The sequence below is a fragment of the Neurospora tetraspora genome (genome assembly GCF_033439725.1).
Source record: "Neurospora tetraspora strain CBS 560.94 chromosome Unknown B0H65scaffold_1, whole genome shotgun sequence".
NCBI lineage: Eukaryota > Fungi > Ascomycota > Sordariomycetes > Sordariales > Sordariaceae > Neurospora > Neurospora tetraspora.
The window spans coordinates 1808766-1823397 of record NW_026944383.1 but is presented as its reverse complement, the minus strand read 5'-3'; the positions used below and the strand labels follow the sequence as shown (position 1 = coordinate 1823397).

Genomic DNA, 14632 nt, shown 5'->3' with positions numbered 1-14632 from the left:
CTTATCGATAAAGCTGGAAACACCTCTCCCCGCGACCGACGCATTGCAAAGTTGAGGGGTTCGCTGCCACAGCATAAAGGCCACTGCAGCGATGGATGGCAGGTCAAGCCGGAAATTTCCATATAATTTTGCGATTCGGAGAAGGGGTCTGATGGATTGAATTTGACCGACTTTGACCGTTGAGATTTAGGGCGCGCGAAAAGGGAAACACGCCCGACGTAGTTGCCTCTACCTAAAACCACGGGTTTCGTTTGGAAACAACCCTGGACTGGACTTGCCCGGTCATGTGTAATATCCGTATTGGAAGGAAAGGCTGTCCCCCGCCTGTGAACTAGTATTCGTATGTAATTTCCTCCTCCCAAAAACAAACAATTGTCTACCATCTTGTACATGAACAAACACGAAACATAGAAACGGAAAAGGTTCACGTTCGAGGATGGCCCGGGCCGTGCAGCCAGTTTCCCTCTCTCCTCCACAGCGGCCGGAAAGCTTCCGAGTTTTTAGGGCAATCTGGAAGCTAAGATTCGATTTAGGTCAGCCCTAAGACCGCATGCGCCTCCACTGATCGACTTACTGACCCACTCCAGCGTCACGGGCCAGAGCACCACCTCACCTCGAACACTTCATCCCTTCCCCTCCATCGCTTGTGGAATCCGTCCCGCTTCCACTTGCACCTCGGTCGATCCCGCGGCTTTATACATCGTTTTTGGTTTGCGGCAACCCAACTTCGGCCTCTGGTGAGCTTCCGGGCTCACAACCTCGTGCAACACAACGATGGACGGCCAGGGTCTACCACCACGGGGAAACGTCGACTCGATCTGTGATGACTTGGCCCGGATAAGTCATGACCTGCGCCGCTACCTCGACGAAGGAGAAACCCCGATCAGAAAAGTCAAACCGCCCGATGTTAAAGCGGCCCGAGATCTATTTGAACAGATCATAGCTCGTATCGGTTATGTGTCAACCAAGGTGGCTGAGTTGCCGTTCCCATCCTCAGACATCCCTCCAGAGCCATTGGCCAATGGTCCTCACACTCCCATATCCAACGTCGACGTCTCATCCATTGTCCACCATCAACAACAGTTTGTTCCCGCCGAGAGTGTTGAACCGAATCAACCGCCGCAACAGGTGCAGCTAGAGCAAGAACCAGTACAACAACAAGACCAACTACAAGGTCGGCAAGAAATTCAGCTACAGCCCCCACAACCAGTACAACAACAAGAGCGCCTACAAGGCCAACAACGAGACCATCCACAAGGACAGCAAGAAATTCAGCATGAAGTCCAGCTACAACCCGAGCTACAGCCCCAGCAACATGACCAGCAACATGACCAGCAACATGACCAGCAACATGACCAGCAACATGACCAGCAACATGACCAGCAACATGACCAGCAACATGACCAGCAACATGACCAGCAACATGACCAGCAACAAGTCCAACAGCAAGACCAGTTACAAGGCCAGCAAGAAATCCAGCTACAACCACAACAACCAGTACAACAACAGGTGCAGCTGTCAGACCATCTACAAGGCCAACAACGAGACCATCTACATGCCCAGCTGCAAGACCAGCTACAACCCCAACAAGCAGTACCACAACAAGAGCAGCTAGACGGTCAGCAAGGAATCCAGCTACAGCCCCAAAGACAAGACCAGCAGCATGATCAGCAACAAGCCCAGCTACAGAGCCAGCAAAAAGTTCAGCTACAACACCAACAACAAGACCAGCGACATGGCCAGCAACAAGTTCAACAAGACCAGCAAAACCGGCTACAATACCAGCAACGAGAGCACCGGCACACAGAAGCTGTCCCAGAAGCTGTCCCGAATGCGGGAGCTGGCGCAGTCACTAGAGAAGAGAGCTCACAGCCGGAACCGCCAACCCAGGACGAGATACACGCCGTTGTAACGGCCCCTCGAGTCATTTTACCAGCCCCAGCTACAAACAGGATCCCTACACACTCGTCAACAAGTTGCGGCACTAGTCATAATGTAGAAGTACGGCCTGGAGAGCCAGCTCAGCTTCCGCCTCCCAAGCTGCTTCTCGTTCCCAAGGACAGCGCCCCTCTCTTCGACTGCACTTACCAGGACGTCCATGTCCTCAACGAGGAGCTGTTTGAGCAATGCTCGCTTCATCCTGATGTCCAGGACAGAGGCTATTTCAAACTTCAGGTCAGAGACCTTCCACCTCTCCAAGTTGGTAAAATGGGCAGACCGGATCAGAACCATGCGACATCTTTTGTCTACAAGAAGGACAATCTAGGCCTCGTCAAGGTTGACACCGGGAAGAAACCGAGAATCAGGTGGCCCAAGTTTCCTCTCCCTCCGACCGAGAAGCAAAATTGGTCGTTGAAAGAGCAAAAGCATCTGTGGAACTCTACGGCCGCACACCCGCCTAATGGAGCCCGACCGTACATTATCGGCAACCCGCTATTTGATGATGTCGAGCTGTCACCGGGAGATAAGCTGAGACGCAGAGGCCCGACAGTCCTAGAAGGCATCAACACCCAGTATATCTACTTCAACCTTACCGGCAAGACAATCACGGTCATGCATCGAGAAGATGCCCACGTTCGGTCGGAGAACTTGTTACGCGCCGGTGAAAATAAGTTTTGGTGCTTTGTGAAGCCGGGTTCTGCTGCAAAGCTGGAAGAACGGATGCGCCACGACTTTCCTGAAATGCGCGGCTGTTCGCAAGCCCTCCGTCACCTAAGCCGCCATATTCCTCCCGCCAAGTTGGACGAATGGGGGGTTGAGTATACACTTGACTATTGCGTTCCTGGCCAGGCCGTGGTTACTGAGCCGGGTACATACCATCAAGTTCTCAATCTTGGCCCAAATTATGCAATAGCGATCAATGTCGAATACGAATCATCACCCGACGATCCGCCCAATTACACATTCTGCGACGAAGCCTGCCCCGATCAGTTTGCAATCTCCGCCGAAGACTTTCGCATAAATCCAGATGCGACGGCTATGGACAAAATGGCACTCCCAGCCAAGACGAAGCCCATGACAATGATGGCACAGCCTAAGCAACCGGGGGCCGTTTCCCCGGGGCGCCATTTGTTAAATGATGGCATACCATCGGGTTCTGCGCCGGCAACCGATCAGCAACGTGAACAACAACACCCAGTCTCGGGACCTCCGCAGCAAAAACCCGAAGACGTCAATAGTTATCACTCTCAACAGCCAAAGTCAGCAGTACCACCTTCAAAACCAAGCACGGTTTCTACCACGGTCCATGAACCGCCAGGTTCGGGCATATCTGAAGCCAATCCGTCTGTCTTTGACTCCGGACGGGCTGATCGTGGCCCAATGCAGGTCGTTTCCGAACCGCAACAGGTTATTACAGAACCAGAGGCATCTCTAGGAGTACAACAGGCAGCTCCGGAAGTGCAGCAGGTTATTACAGAGCCAGAGGCAACTCCAGAGCAAGAGGAGATTGATCTTCTACCAATACAACCTCTTTCACAAACTGCCATGTTTTTACAACAGCAAGAACAGGCCGGCATGGTTCGATCTGAGCCAGGGATTCTGAATCCCTCTCAGGCTCAGGCTTTGGGTCATTCTGTTGACCACTACCAAGAGCATCCGAGAGTACAGGCCACCTTCCCCCTGTTGCAGCAATCGACAGCACCTCCTCTTGTGGCAACTGGACCTACGCCGCTGTTTAAGATACCAGATATCCGGTTTGTAGGACCGCCTGTTCTCCAACCATTCGACGGAGCTATTCAGGCATTTGACCGGGATTTTCAGACGCATACGTTCAGTGCTCAGCAGCCTTCATACGGAATCTTACAGCCTCCACCTGCACTGAAGCAGAGTAACTTTCCTGTCCAAATCATCGGATCTTACGTTCATCAAACTTCTTCGGAGAGTCCATCAATTTGGAATAATGTAGCGGCCTCCGGAGTTGGACTTAAGAGACCTGCAGAGATATCAATGCAGTCATCAGTCAAGAGAACGAAGCCGGACAACGAAGCAACTTCTTTCGGGCACCTTGCCGATCTGCTTAGAACAGCCAAGAGCCCCCCTGTTGAACAGGTATGGAGTAAAGCAGCCTTTTTGAGGTTGGCTGGCCTGATCAGGGATTGGAGGGAGTACTCTAGATCGGTATCCATCCCCGGAGGCGGCTTCGACCTCCTTGATCATATTGACGACGCAGAACAGATCAGCCAGGAGCTACATGTCTTCCTCCGTCGGTTTTTTAAGATGAAGCTCTCGCAATGTATTGAAACCTCAGCTCAGGCTAACGGTCCAAAGGACGTCTCCGATCGCCCTGTATCATCTCATATTGATTGGGGTGAGCTTTTCCGTAAGCTCAACTGGGACGTAGCTGGTAGGAACCAGCTCAACGACTACGTTCGTGAAGGAAAATGTTGGCGGACCATTTGTGGGAAGTATGATGGGCTCCTGTGCCTTTTGCCCTCAGACAATAGGTTCTTGGAACTGGCAATGTTCAAGGACCAGCTTGCTCACTTCCATGCTCAGCTCAGCACCAATGCCGTCCGAAGGATGTGCGCTATGGGCCAAATACTAGAGAAGTCCATCTGGGAGTACTTGGAACTGCCAGAATTTGCCTGGGAATCTGTGGATACATCGGAGTTGTCTCTTGATGAGATTTCCCCGCTTCTGTCCCAGTTCAAACTCATCAAGGCGAATCATTATGACCGTCTCAAGTACAACTGGGGGATACAGCCGCCACCGCTCGGTTGGACTGACCCGTGGCCATCGGATCCTATGTCTGTATCAAAGTCAGACAAGAAGGCCTGCAGCCTCTGCAATAGCAGCAAACGGATGACGACAGAGAAGTCATCTTGCAAGTGTCTGGTGAAAAGGCTCCCACATATCCCGCGCATAACTGAAGACGGATCCAGAGGTGCAGGTGTACGTGCGGTTGGTTCCTTCAAGGCGGATGAGTTTCTCGGCGAGCTCGTCGGCGAGTTGCGGCCACCACACACGACAGGCGCTCCTTACAACTCCAATCATCATTACTCAAACATACCCAACGGCCATGCTCAATTGAACAATCACGACAGCAACAGAAACAATTACGAGTGGACGATGGAGGTCCGCCGCCCTGATCTTCACGACCAGCTGGTGGCAGAGTTATATCCTCAGCAGATGGGAAACTGGGTTCGCAAGGTTCGTCATGATGGCGTCAACCCGTCGGCGGTTTTCAAGGTGATGAAGATCACTGGGAAGTGGAGGGTGATGCTGGTGGCCCTGAGAGACATACGCGATGGCGAGGAAATCACGGCAAAGTACGGGCGAGGGTATCGGAAGGAACAACCCTATGAGGTTGTCGAGGGTTTGCACTGATCTTCACTTTGGTCGGCTGGCACTCTTTCTATCACCATATCCCTTATCTTTACTCCCTGAGCGGCGTTTGGTATGGTCATTTGTTTTGTTCGCGGGTACTTTCATGGGGGACCACATTCTCCGGGCACTGGATCGGCGATATAGGCGTTTTCAAGGAGGCGAAGAATAGGTGAGTGGGGACATTATCCCAGATCATAGGGCCTTTGTTTCGTTACTGTCATGAGAAGGAGGCTCGTTTCCTTACGTTGCAACTCTGTCGATTATCATTATAGGACGCACGATTATTACGAATGTGGTATGGTTTTAGGCATGGTTAATCAGCGAACAGGGCTTTGGGGAAAGCATGGAACAACATGGCAAACCTAGCGGTACCTTATAGGATGAGCATACACGAGCGTTATTCATCATAGAGCATGGTTCATGTCCATCGCTTTCTATATCATCAAGCAAAGCAAGAGGAGGTTGAGACCTGCATCAACAAGGTTGGGAAATGTTTTAGATTCATTATAGCGTTGTTATTCTAATACTACGATCATTTATTGTTCGTAAACCGGTCTCATGTGCCTGCTCCAGTTCAAGAAGAGAACAATGAGTGAAAGAGAAGAAAGGCCTTAAACAGTCTCATGGCTGTTTACAAACAACAACAAACTTGGGGTATGCCAATCCGAACTCCGTCTTGTGTGCATCTTTTTGTAGCCTCATAGCTTCATCATGCTCATCAACCGTTCCTACAGGTATGTATTCTTTTTCCTCCGTTCCCGTCTGAAAGTCTAATATCCGTCTGCTAGGAGGCAAATGCTGATCATCATCGTTGTTTCCATTCTAATTGGATTTTAGTCAATCAGGACGCCTCCTCTCCGTGCTGAGACGCCCATCTTGAAGTTGTACGGGGTTTCGTGTTTTATATCTTCCAGCTGCCGTTAACAATAAGCACGGCTGGAGTCTTGCGAGTGGCGGTTGTGGTGGTGGCAGTCCCCCTTGCAGAGGTTATGGTCTTGTCGTCGGCTACGGTGCGAGATCCCATCGTCGTAGTTTCTTTATCTTTCCCCTGGCTCGTCTGCTTTCTCACTGATTAGTCTTTTACATCCTCAGGTAGGTATGTGAGTCCAAAACCATAAGGAATTCGTTACGAACCTGGAATTCATCATCACCCCCCCTCACGCCAGCCCCAGCCCCAGCCCCAGCCCCAGCCCCAGCCTCCGCAGCCGCAGGAGCAGAAACAGTCCTACCAGCAGCCCCTTTCTTACCTCCCCTCTTCTTCCCCCCCTTCACTCTCTGCCCCTTCTCTGTCAACTCCGGCACCTCATCAACCACCGGTCTCGCATTCAACCGTTCCGACTGTCTCAGCACTTTGATCGCCCGCCTGGCAAGCTCATGCGAACTAAACGTCGCCAGCGCAATACCAGGGAAACACTCGAGTGTCTCGAGAGGGTCCACGGGGCCGCCGCCGCCGCGCGCAAGGAGAGGGGCGAGGAGAGGGGCGAGCTCGGACTTGATTTGGGAACCCATTTTTTCTTGGGTGCTTGGGGAGAGAGGCCCTGCAGAAGAGGGAGGAGAAGGTTTGACAATGGGTTTGGGGTTCTCTTCTTCCCTCCATGTAATTGCAAGTTTCCGGAATCCGGAGAGGGAAGGCTCGGAGATTGAGCGGGAGGTTTTGGGGGTGTTTGGGGGGGTGGGGGGGAATTGCACGTCTGGTGGTGGTGGTGATGTTTGTGCCTGTCCTTGTCCTTGTGTTTGTGATTGTTGTTGTCCATGCGGTAGCTCCAAAAGTGCCCCTGAGGTAGTACCGCAAGTTCCTGGGTAGGACTGCTCCGAGGGGGAATTTGATGCTATCGGGGTGGTGGTTGTGGTGGTATACTCCTCTGCTGCTTGAACCGATACGGTGGTAGTAGTAGGATCAGCCAGCGCTTCCGGGTTGATGAAGAGACTTCGATCTCTGAAAAAGGGAGCTCTGACTAGGACGAGGCCGGCGCCAGTCTCGTCGTAACCGGGGTTATGGGCAAGTATCTCTCGGCCTCGGAAAAGCGACTCCCCAAGAACTCCTTGATCAGAATGACGAGGTTAGTAAGAGCATCGGCATAGATTGTTTTTGTGCCTGAAAATACATACTCCTCACATGATTGAACGCCTTGAATCCTATAACACGGACCCAGCCTGAGTCCTGGCGTTTTCCGAAGATGCTGACGTAGATGTCGAGTTTCCACGGAATTTGGCTCTTGATGAAGTCTTTGACATCTTGCCAGCTTGTCCGTTCCGGTAGCTGGGAGGCCTGTAAGTTCAAGGAAAGGAGGTTATGGCTTAGAAGTACACTTACTCCGCTAATGATGATGTAGTAGGGGCCAGTGTGGAAATCACCTGGACCGATTAGGACGCTGGGCGGATCATGGGAGATCGCCATGTTGTTGATCCTTGGGGTAACACGAATAGAGAATATCAGAAATACGAGACGGGCGAGTTGATATTTGTCGGCATGTAGAAGAGTCCTTGGAGTAATGATAGGAGGACACTGCTTTATTTCTTCATTCGACTTGTGACGATTCCGATGTTGAAAGGGGACTAGGAGTTCGTCCATGGGATGTCCTCTTTACATATAAACTCTCCCGAGGTAACTGACACAAGTGATATGAACAAGATATACTCGGAAGAGTCTCCAGAAATCAATCGAGAATGCCGTCAACATGGTTTGGGAAGTTGAAGCCATGGCGTGTTTTGCTTGCAAAGGGGCATGCTGACTGATGGGGATGGAACTTTGCTTTTCTGGGCCCTGTCACAATGCAGCCATTGCATGAGGCGCTGAAACCTGGCTTTCAAGTTGCGATATATGGGCCGTGTCTAGCAAGAAAGAGGATCGGGGTGGAGATTGGAGATGTTATCCCCTGCGGTTGGCTGTTGCTCGAAATATGAGAAGTGATATTGAGGGTACATGGTGCACCAACCTCGATAATGATGCTCCTCGCTAACAAGCGAACATGAGGATTTGACTGTATTGGACTATAGGTACCTGTACTAACCCCGCTGACATTGGTGAAAAGAAGACAGCACTTGTCCAGGTTGTTAGGGAAAGATTTTATCGTCAAATTGTAGTATCAAATAATTCTCTTACGCTGTAGTGTGGACTTTGTAATTCACGAACAACAATGCATATTTTACCAAAAATATTTTACTCAAAATTTCCGACTTCGAACCTCCCATCTCAGTTTTCGATTCTTTATAACGCAAAGGTTTGAAGAGTCAATGTCAATCCTTTATCATCATTACGTTAGAGGGGTGACAGGTCAACCGCCATACCCCTCTACGTTCGTTAACCCTCTCCAGACTAGAAATGCAGCCAAGTTTCAGACCCCCCGCTTTCATCCATCCCATTTCCCAATTCTCTTATTTGCAGAAGCAAGTCATCAACCACTTCATGTACGCTTCACCAACCACAAGCCATGCAGTCAACCTCTGGGAAAGGACAGTGACGTGCCACTTACCCTGCGGTCCCGGGAGCAAACAGTGTGGCCTTATCGCCTCCTGCTATTACAGTACCAACAACACATCATGCTCGACATGACAAGGGACCTGGTCCATCCTACCTAGGAAACATCACTAACGCATGGCGATCAAGCGTGCCGAGATCTGTCTCACTGGCCAGGCCCTGTGCCACATGGTAACACAACACCGCTAAATTTCACGGACCGCCATGGACGGACGGCTAAGCGCAGGATCACTGCCGACGGTATGGCTCCTTCTCAGAAAGAACTCGAACATCCAGCCACACGGTACCTCTATGCTTACACTGCTGAGAAGATGACGCTCCCTGGTAGCAATGGCGGTAGAGGAACAACATGAGTGCCATCGCGACACAGTGCAAGGAATCACAGCCTTTAGGTATCCCTTGCGCCCTACCTGCCTGATCGGATCGTTAAGGTCGGCCGGAAGCAACCCTGAATTCGAGCAACTTTATCCGAACAGCGATCCACCGCATGTGAAATGGCCCTTTTGTCACCAAAGCCAAAACCAGAACTGCCATAGGGCATGGATCCGATTCGGCAGCACCGTCTTCGTGTTGTTATGAAGGCTTCAGCCCGGAAGCAAGGCCCATCACCGTGCATACACACGGCAAGTCAACAACCCGATGCAAGGCCAGTTTATGATGATGGATCTCTGGGTTACATTACAATCAGCTAACATTTTCAGTGGTGGTTTGGAGTGGGGGGCTCCAGTCAGATAGTAAACAATGGTCCGCCATCCGCTTTTAAAGTTGATGAAAGCCCACAGGTTCCGAATGAATGGTAGCATCATCAACATCAAGGCTGCCACATGTCCGCGATCAAGCGGTTCCTGGGAATAAGGCTCCCCACACAACAAGCTGAACTCCTGCAAAGCGGACATTGTTCGTGTGTAGGGTTGTTTCGTTTGGGACTTGGGGACATCCACATCGATCTTGTGGCGTCTGCGTGTCTTTTGAAATCGAATCTACTAGTCACCAAAGGATTAGCCAGGAGCACTCGCTCAACCCATTTCAGCACTCGCTGCAGCCAAATGGAGTCTTCCCTCACGACATGAGAGGCCACAGTTAACCTTTTGATGTATCCGCCCAAAATTAGCGGCTGTCTTTCTTTGAAAACAACCACGTTCACAGCATTCTACACCGCGGGAGCCTGGGTATGCTTCCGTCTTTGAAGTCTCCATCTCCTCTGTGGGTCGTGAGATGACTGCGAAACAGTTACCGTTTTTGGATCAAAAGACGTCGTCTCTAGCGAGGAGATACGAGACAACACCACCGTTACCTACCACTACCCTCACTCGTCTAAGCTTCGTTTCGTCTGTTCTCCATTCATCGTTTCCATCCCCATCAGCCAAGGAAACTCTGGATGCACCCTCTTCGATGGTGCCCAATGGTAGTTGTCAGCTAAGCCTGAAACTGATTGGTTCAAGGATCCAGTACCCGAAGAGTTACCCAACCTCACTGACTACCAAATTCAGTCATAAACTGATGATGGGGTTCCCTAGGAGCAGCTCACTATTCTCGATGATGTCATGTCGATGGAAAAAGAAGAAACGTTCGGAAGCTCGTTGTGTTTGTGAACAGAGACATTTGCGATGTGCTTTCCATCGACATGTGGGCGGTGTGGCTTGGTCTAGACAGAGTAACATGTGGTCGATGTATCAAAGGGTTCGATGTCTTGTGAACATTCCAGGTTCGGAGCAAGTCACGGAAGTACCCGAGCACTCTGCGTGTAAGTGATAAGGGTTAGGGTAGCGAAAATGCACTAGCGATAAGCGTCTCCAGCACCCGGACTAGGCCATACCTTATGGGGGCTAATGTCAACAACCCAGGGCGATCCTGTGATATTACTGGTAATAATCGATATGGGTTCAACGTGGCTTGATTGTGTGTATGTGTGTGAGACTGGCTCTGCAGACTGGAAGCTCTGGTATTTGGATAAATCCCGTATATCCTAGCCCAATTGGGCACGTACACGCCCAGTGGATCCCCTGACCTCTGACAGATCCCTCATCGTTCTTCGCGATCTTAAACTTCGACGTCAACAACATACCGAGTCCAATTTCGCGCCGCCGATATCCTTCCGAACCATACAGACGGGCAAACTATCTCCGAATCAAACCCCGAACACGGCATCTCCAGAATATCTGCACCAGGAATACCGACGACGCGTAGCTTCACCGAAACCCCCGAGTCACCTGCAAATCCCATCGTTGAGAAGAGATACGACACAGGAGGAAGGAGATAGCGGGGAAAGGTGAAGAACATCAACAGGACAACAATGGGTCTGCGCCGAACGCCGCCCCCAGAGGCTGGGGCGATAGCAGCAACGTCGCAACCCACGATATCACAAGGAACAACACCAAGAGCAATCACGCCGAGAGCAACGACACCGAGAACAACGACGCCGAGAGCAAGGACGACAAGAGCAACGACACCGAGATCAGTGTCTTCAGATCCGACCGCACATCTTCAACGCGCTGCCGAAGTACTCCAAGTCCTCGACGCCCTCGACGCCTCCACGCGCGACGAAATCACCATCATCAAGATCTCGGAGCCTATATCAAGCGCATTGCACTCGGCTACATCCAAGAACAACGGTAGCAGCAACAGCAACAATGACGAATCACACGACCAGCAACCAAGCACCACTGCCCCGCGCACCTCAGACGTTTCCGCTCACAGCGCTTCCTCCGCGCTCGACGCGCCCACACCCGCCAGCCTCGAGGCCGACCTAGCGCACTATAAAGAGCTCTTCGCCAAGCTCCGCTTCTCCTACGTCGAACAAGTCACCAAAGAAAAATTTATACGCGCCATCGTCGGCGACCCGCCGCTGATCGTCACGCCGCAAGAGAATGCAGACCTCGAGGCGAGCAACGTGGCCGCCAAGGCCTCGCTCAAGGCGCTCAAGACCGAAGTCGCCCTGCTCGTCGAAGACCTCGAGTCCCGCTCGCGCGAGCTCGCAGCGCGGTACGAGCGCGTGAAGCTGGACCGGGTCAAGCTGAGGGAGCTGCCCGGAAAGATGGAAGAGCTGCAGAAGAGGGTGGACGAGTTGCGGACGAAGCAGGCCATCCAGCCGGGGAGCCTGCCGGAGATGAACCTGCCGCTTGCGAAGACGGCGGCGCTGGTGGAGGAGCGGAGGCAGAAAGTTAGGGACCTGGAGAGGCAGGTGGAGCAGCTGTCGAGCCTGGCGCCGAGGAAGAGAAAAGAGATGGAACGGCTACAGATGGAGGTCACGGTTTTGGCGGCGAAAAGGACGCAGGTGAGCGCGGCGGCAAGGGAGGCGAAGAGGCGGAGGGAGAACGCGCAGAAGGCGGGCGGGGCGGACGATGAGATGGAGGCCAAGGGGAGGTGGTATCGGGCGAGCGAGGCTGCTTTGAGGGAGATGCTGGGCTTGAAGGAGTAAGGATATGAAGAATGTGTGATGTTTTGTTTCGGTTGCTTCCATGGGTTTTCGGCTTCGGTCACATAAGGGTGGTTGATATCACGGGGTTTGGATCCAGGATACTGGCGTCAGGAGTATGGACATATTGCAGACATTATCTGGGTGGCTGCCATTTACCATGAGCGGGCGGGTGTATATTGAGCATGCCTTTGCAAGCGATTTGCAATTACCGTTGGCATCGGGGCGAAGATCTGACCTTGGGCCGTTGGTCCCTTTGGACTCGACTTGACGCCCATCGCCTACCGTTTGGGCCAACACATCTGATACATCTTCACCCAAATCGGAGAATGATGCGGGACGGAAACGGGTCGTTGCCGCTGTGTGCCATGCTGGACTTGGCTTCCATAGTGCACCTCCGCTTACATCAACCATGATCTACACCGCATCACACTTGAACGGGATACTCGAAGTTGTACAAGATCTCATCGCTGTGGACAGTCTTGAGTCCCTACATATGTAGGATTTCTAGGCGGTTACACGACCATATTACCCGTGCCTCGCCCGCCCACTCGGCCTCGACGATCTCACCTTACCTTTAGACCTTCCGCTGGAGTCTGAAGTGGCCAGTTTGGGGATGAGAAGGCCCCCCATGATCACGCCATGAAATCCCTTGCTGTACATAATGTGGTGTAAACAACCTTCCGGAGCGGGGGAATGGGGAGCGTTGCATTCATCGTAACCTTGGCTTCTCCGCACCGACCGGGGCGTTTTAGTCACTCGGGGTAACCTAAAGGGACCGGCCGATGTGGTGATCTGACATCCTCATTTCCAAAGAAGTCATCGAGAACAACAAGCACATGATCTTTCCAAGTCTCACCGATTTGATGGTCAAGATGTGAGACGAGAGGGAGGGGTCTAAGAAGAAACTTGGCTCATCGGGATAAATATACAATTCTCAACGCCGATCCATCAACGGCGCCAACGACAACCACCATCTGGCATGCCCACTGCAGATTTAACAAAACGCGGGGAACCTCCGCTCCCCGCCCCCATTCCCACATTCCTCGCTGTGTGAACGCTCCGAGGCCGGGGGTAATAAACATGCGGTTGTCCTTGTGGACAGATCTTGAAGAACAAGGGACTTTTTAAGTATCTAAAAGATATTATTCATCACCGAAGAAAAAAAAGACCAGCAGATCATCAATCACTCTTCCAAGGAAATACCATGCCGGTAAATAAGGGCCCGTTTGGTTCAGCCAGCTGTTTTTTCTTTTGTATGTGAAATCGACCCCTGCAAATCAACAAGTTGGCAATATCCGACCTCGGACCCCCCAAACCCCCTGTAACCCCCCTGTAACCCCCCCTGTAACCCCCTTATAAGAAAGTCTTGGCTGTACCTCCCCTGCCAGTGATTTGTATATGTTTATATATATTTGTATAAGGTCTTGTTGCTTTCTTAATCCGGGATAGTGATGTTTGATTCTATTGTTTTCTATTTTTATAGGGGTAGGTATAAAAATAGAAGTATTTTGTTAGTTAATAGGGGTAATGGATTAGGTTAGGTTAGGTTAGCGTGAATTGTTAATACCCCGCGGGTCCCCCTTCTATTTTGTATTTTACTATAAATATTTAATAAAAATAAATATTTCGATATATATCTTATTCGATAATGCATTTTTACGTTCCTAGTAGCTATCTTTCTTACCGTTGCCACTATCGTTCAAATTGTCCGCCGTCGAGGTAGTAATAAAGTAATTTATAGATCGGTCTATATTAATAAAGACGAGGGCGAATCTATTATACGTAATACCCTCTATTATAATTACGAGGATAAACTATTCGATTTATATTATATATGATACTACCCCTTTATTTAACTAATTACTTAAATATCTAAATATATTACTATACGTAATACGAGATAGATATTCCTTAAGTAAAAGCTTATAACCTTCTAAGATATATATATTTATAATAAAATTTAGTGGGAAGCGGCTTATTAGTTTAGTTATAATATTAAAATTATTAATTATAACTTTTATAAAATCTTTAGAGCTATAGTTCTTTTATATTATTATATTATTAAATTCCCTCCTTTAAATACAGTATACAATTTAAAAGACGCGGCGTTGGCGCTATATTTTAAAAGTTATTTAAGCGCGGTTGAGGGTACTTTTATTTATATATAGGTGCCCGAAATATAGGTATAAACGTGGCGGGGTCGAAAGGAATATATATATTAAAAAGTTATAATCGCCGTTGGTTTAAATAGTTTTTTTATATACGTTCTATTAGGGGTAAAAGGATTTATATATAATTTTAAAATTACATAATTAGTATTTAATACGGGCGGTTTTAAAATATTAGAGGGGAAGTTTTATTTTGGTAATGCAGAGTACTATATACGGCGAAGTATCTTAGTACTATAC

General features: G+C 50.2%; 3 protein-coding genes across 3 annotated transcripts; 2 read left to right on the top strand and 1 right to left on the bottom strand.

Annotated features, from left to right (window-relative positions):
- Positions 1-774: 774 nt before the first annotated feature.
- Positions 775-5328, top strand: B0H65DRAFT_416039 (uncharacterized protein; the record flags this gene model as incomplete). Its single annotated transcript, XM_062824021.1, has 3 exons — positions 775-1174; positions 1223-1509; positions 1663-5328. 3 exons carry the CDS (start codon positions 775-777, stop codon positions 5326-5328), a joined length of 4353 nt encoding a protein of 1450 aa, XP_062685926.1.
- A 514-nt stretch (positions 5329-5842) lies between these two features.
- Positions 5843-8340, bottom strand: B0H65DRAFT_584331 (uncharacterized protein). Its single transcript, XM_062830893.1, has 3 exons — positions 7438-8340; positions 6463-7370; positions 5843-6385 (listed from the first exon to the last, which is right to left on the bottom strand). The coding sequence occupies exons 1-3, from the start codon at positions 7898-7900 to the stop codon at positions 6230-6232; spliced, it is 1527 nt and encodes a 508-aa protein (XP_062685925.1). The 5' UTR covers positions 7901-8340; the 3' UTR covers positions 5843-6229.
- A 2488-nt stretch (positions 8341-10828) lies between these two features.
- B0H65DRAFT_16880 (uncharacterized protein) lies at positions 10829-12263 on the top strand. Its single transcript, XM_062821334.1, has one exon. It carries the CDS (start codon positions 11100-11102, stop codon positions 12222-12224), a length of 1125 nt encoding a protein of 374 aa, XP_062685924.1. The 5' UTR covers positions 10829-11099; the 3' UTR covers positions 12225-12263.
- Positions 12264-14632: the final 2369 nt, after the last annotated feature.

Excerpts from the sequence above, each read along its gene's own strand:
- B0H65DRAFT_584331 (XM_062830893.1), bottom strand. The coding sequence starts at position 7,900 with ATGGACGAACTCCTAGTCCCCTTTCAACATCGGAATCGTCACAAGTCG. Across the intron at positions 7,371-7,437 it reads GGCGTTCAATCATGTGAGGA|GAGTTCTTGGGGAGTCGCTT; the intron begins GTATGTATTTTC and ends ATTCTGATCAAG. Across the intron at positions 6,386-6,462 it reads GGGGTGATGATGAATTCCAG|ACGAGCCAGGGGAAAGATAA; the intron begins GTTCGTAACGAA and ends GTGAGAAAGCAG.
- B0H65DRAFT_16880 (XM_062821334.1), top strand. The coding sequence starts at position 11,100 with ATGGGTCTGCGCCGAACGCCGCCCCCAGAGGCTGGGGCGATAGCAGCA.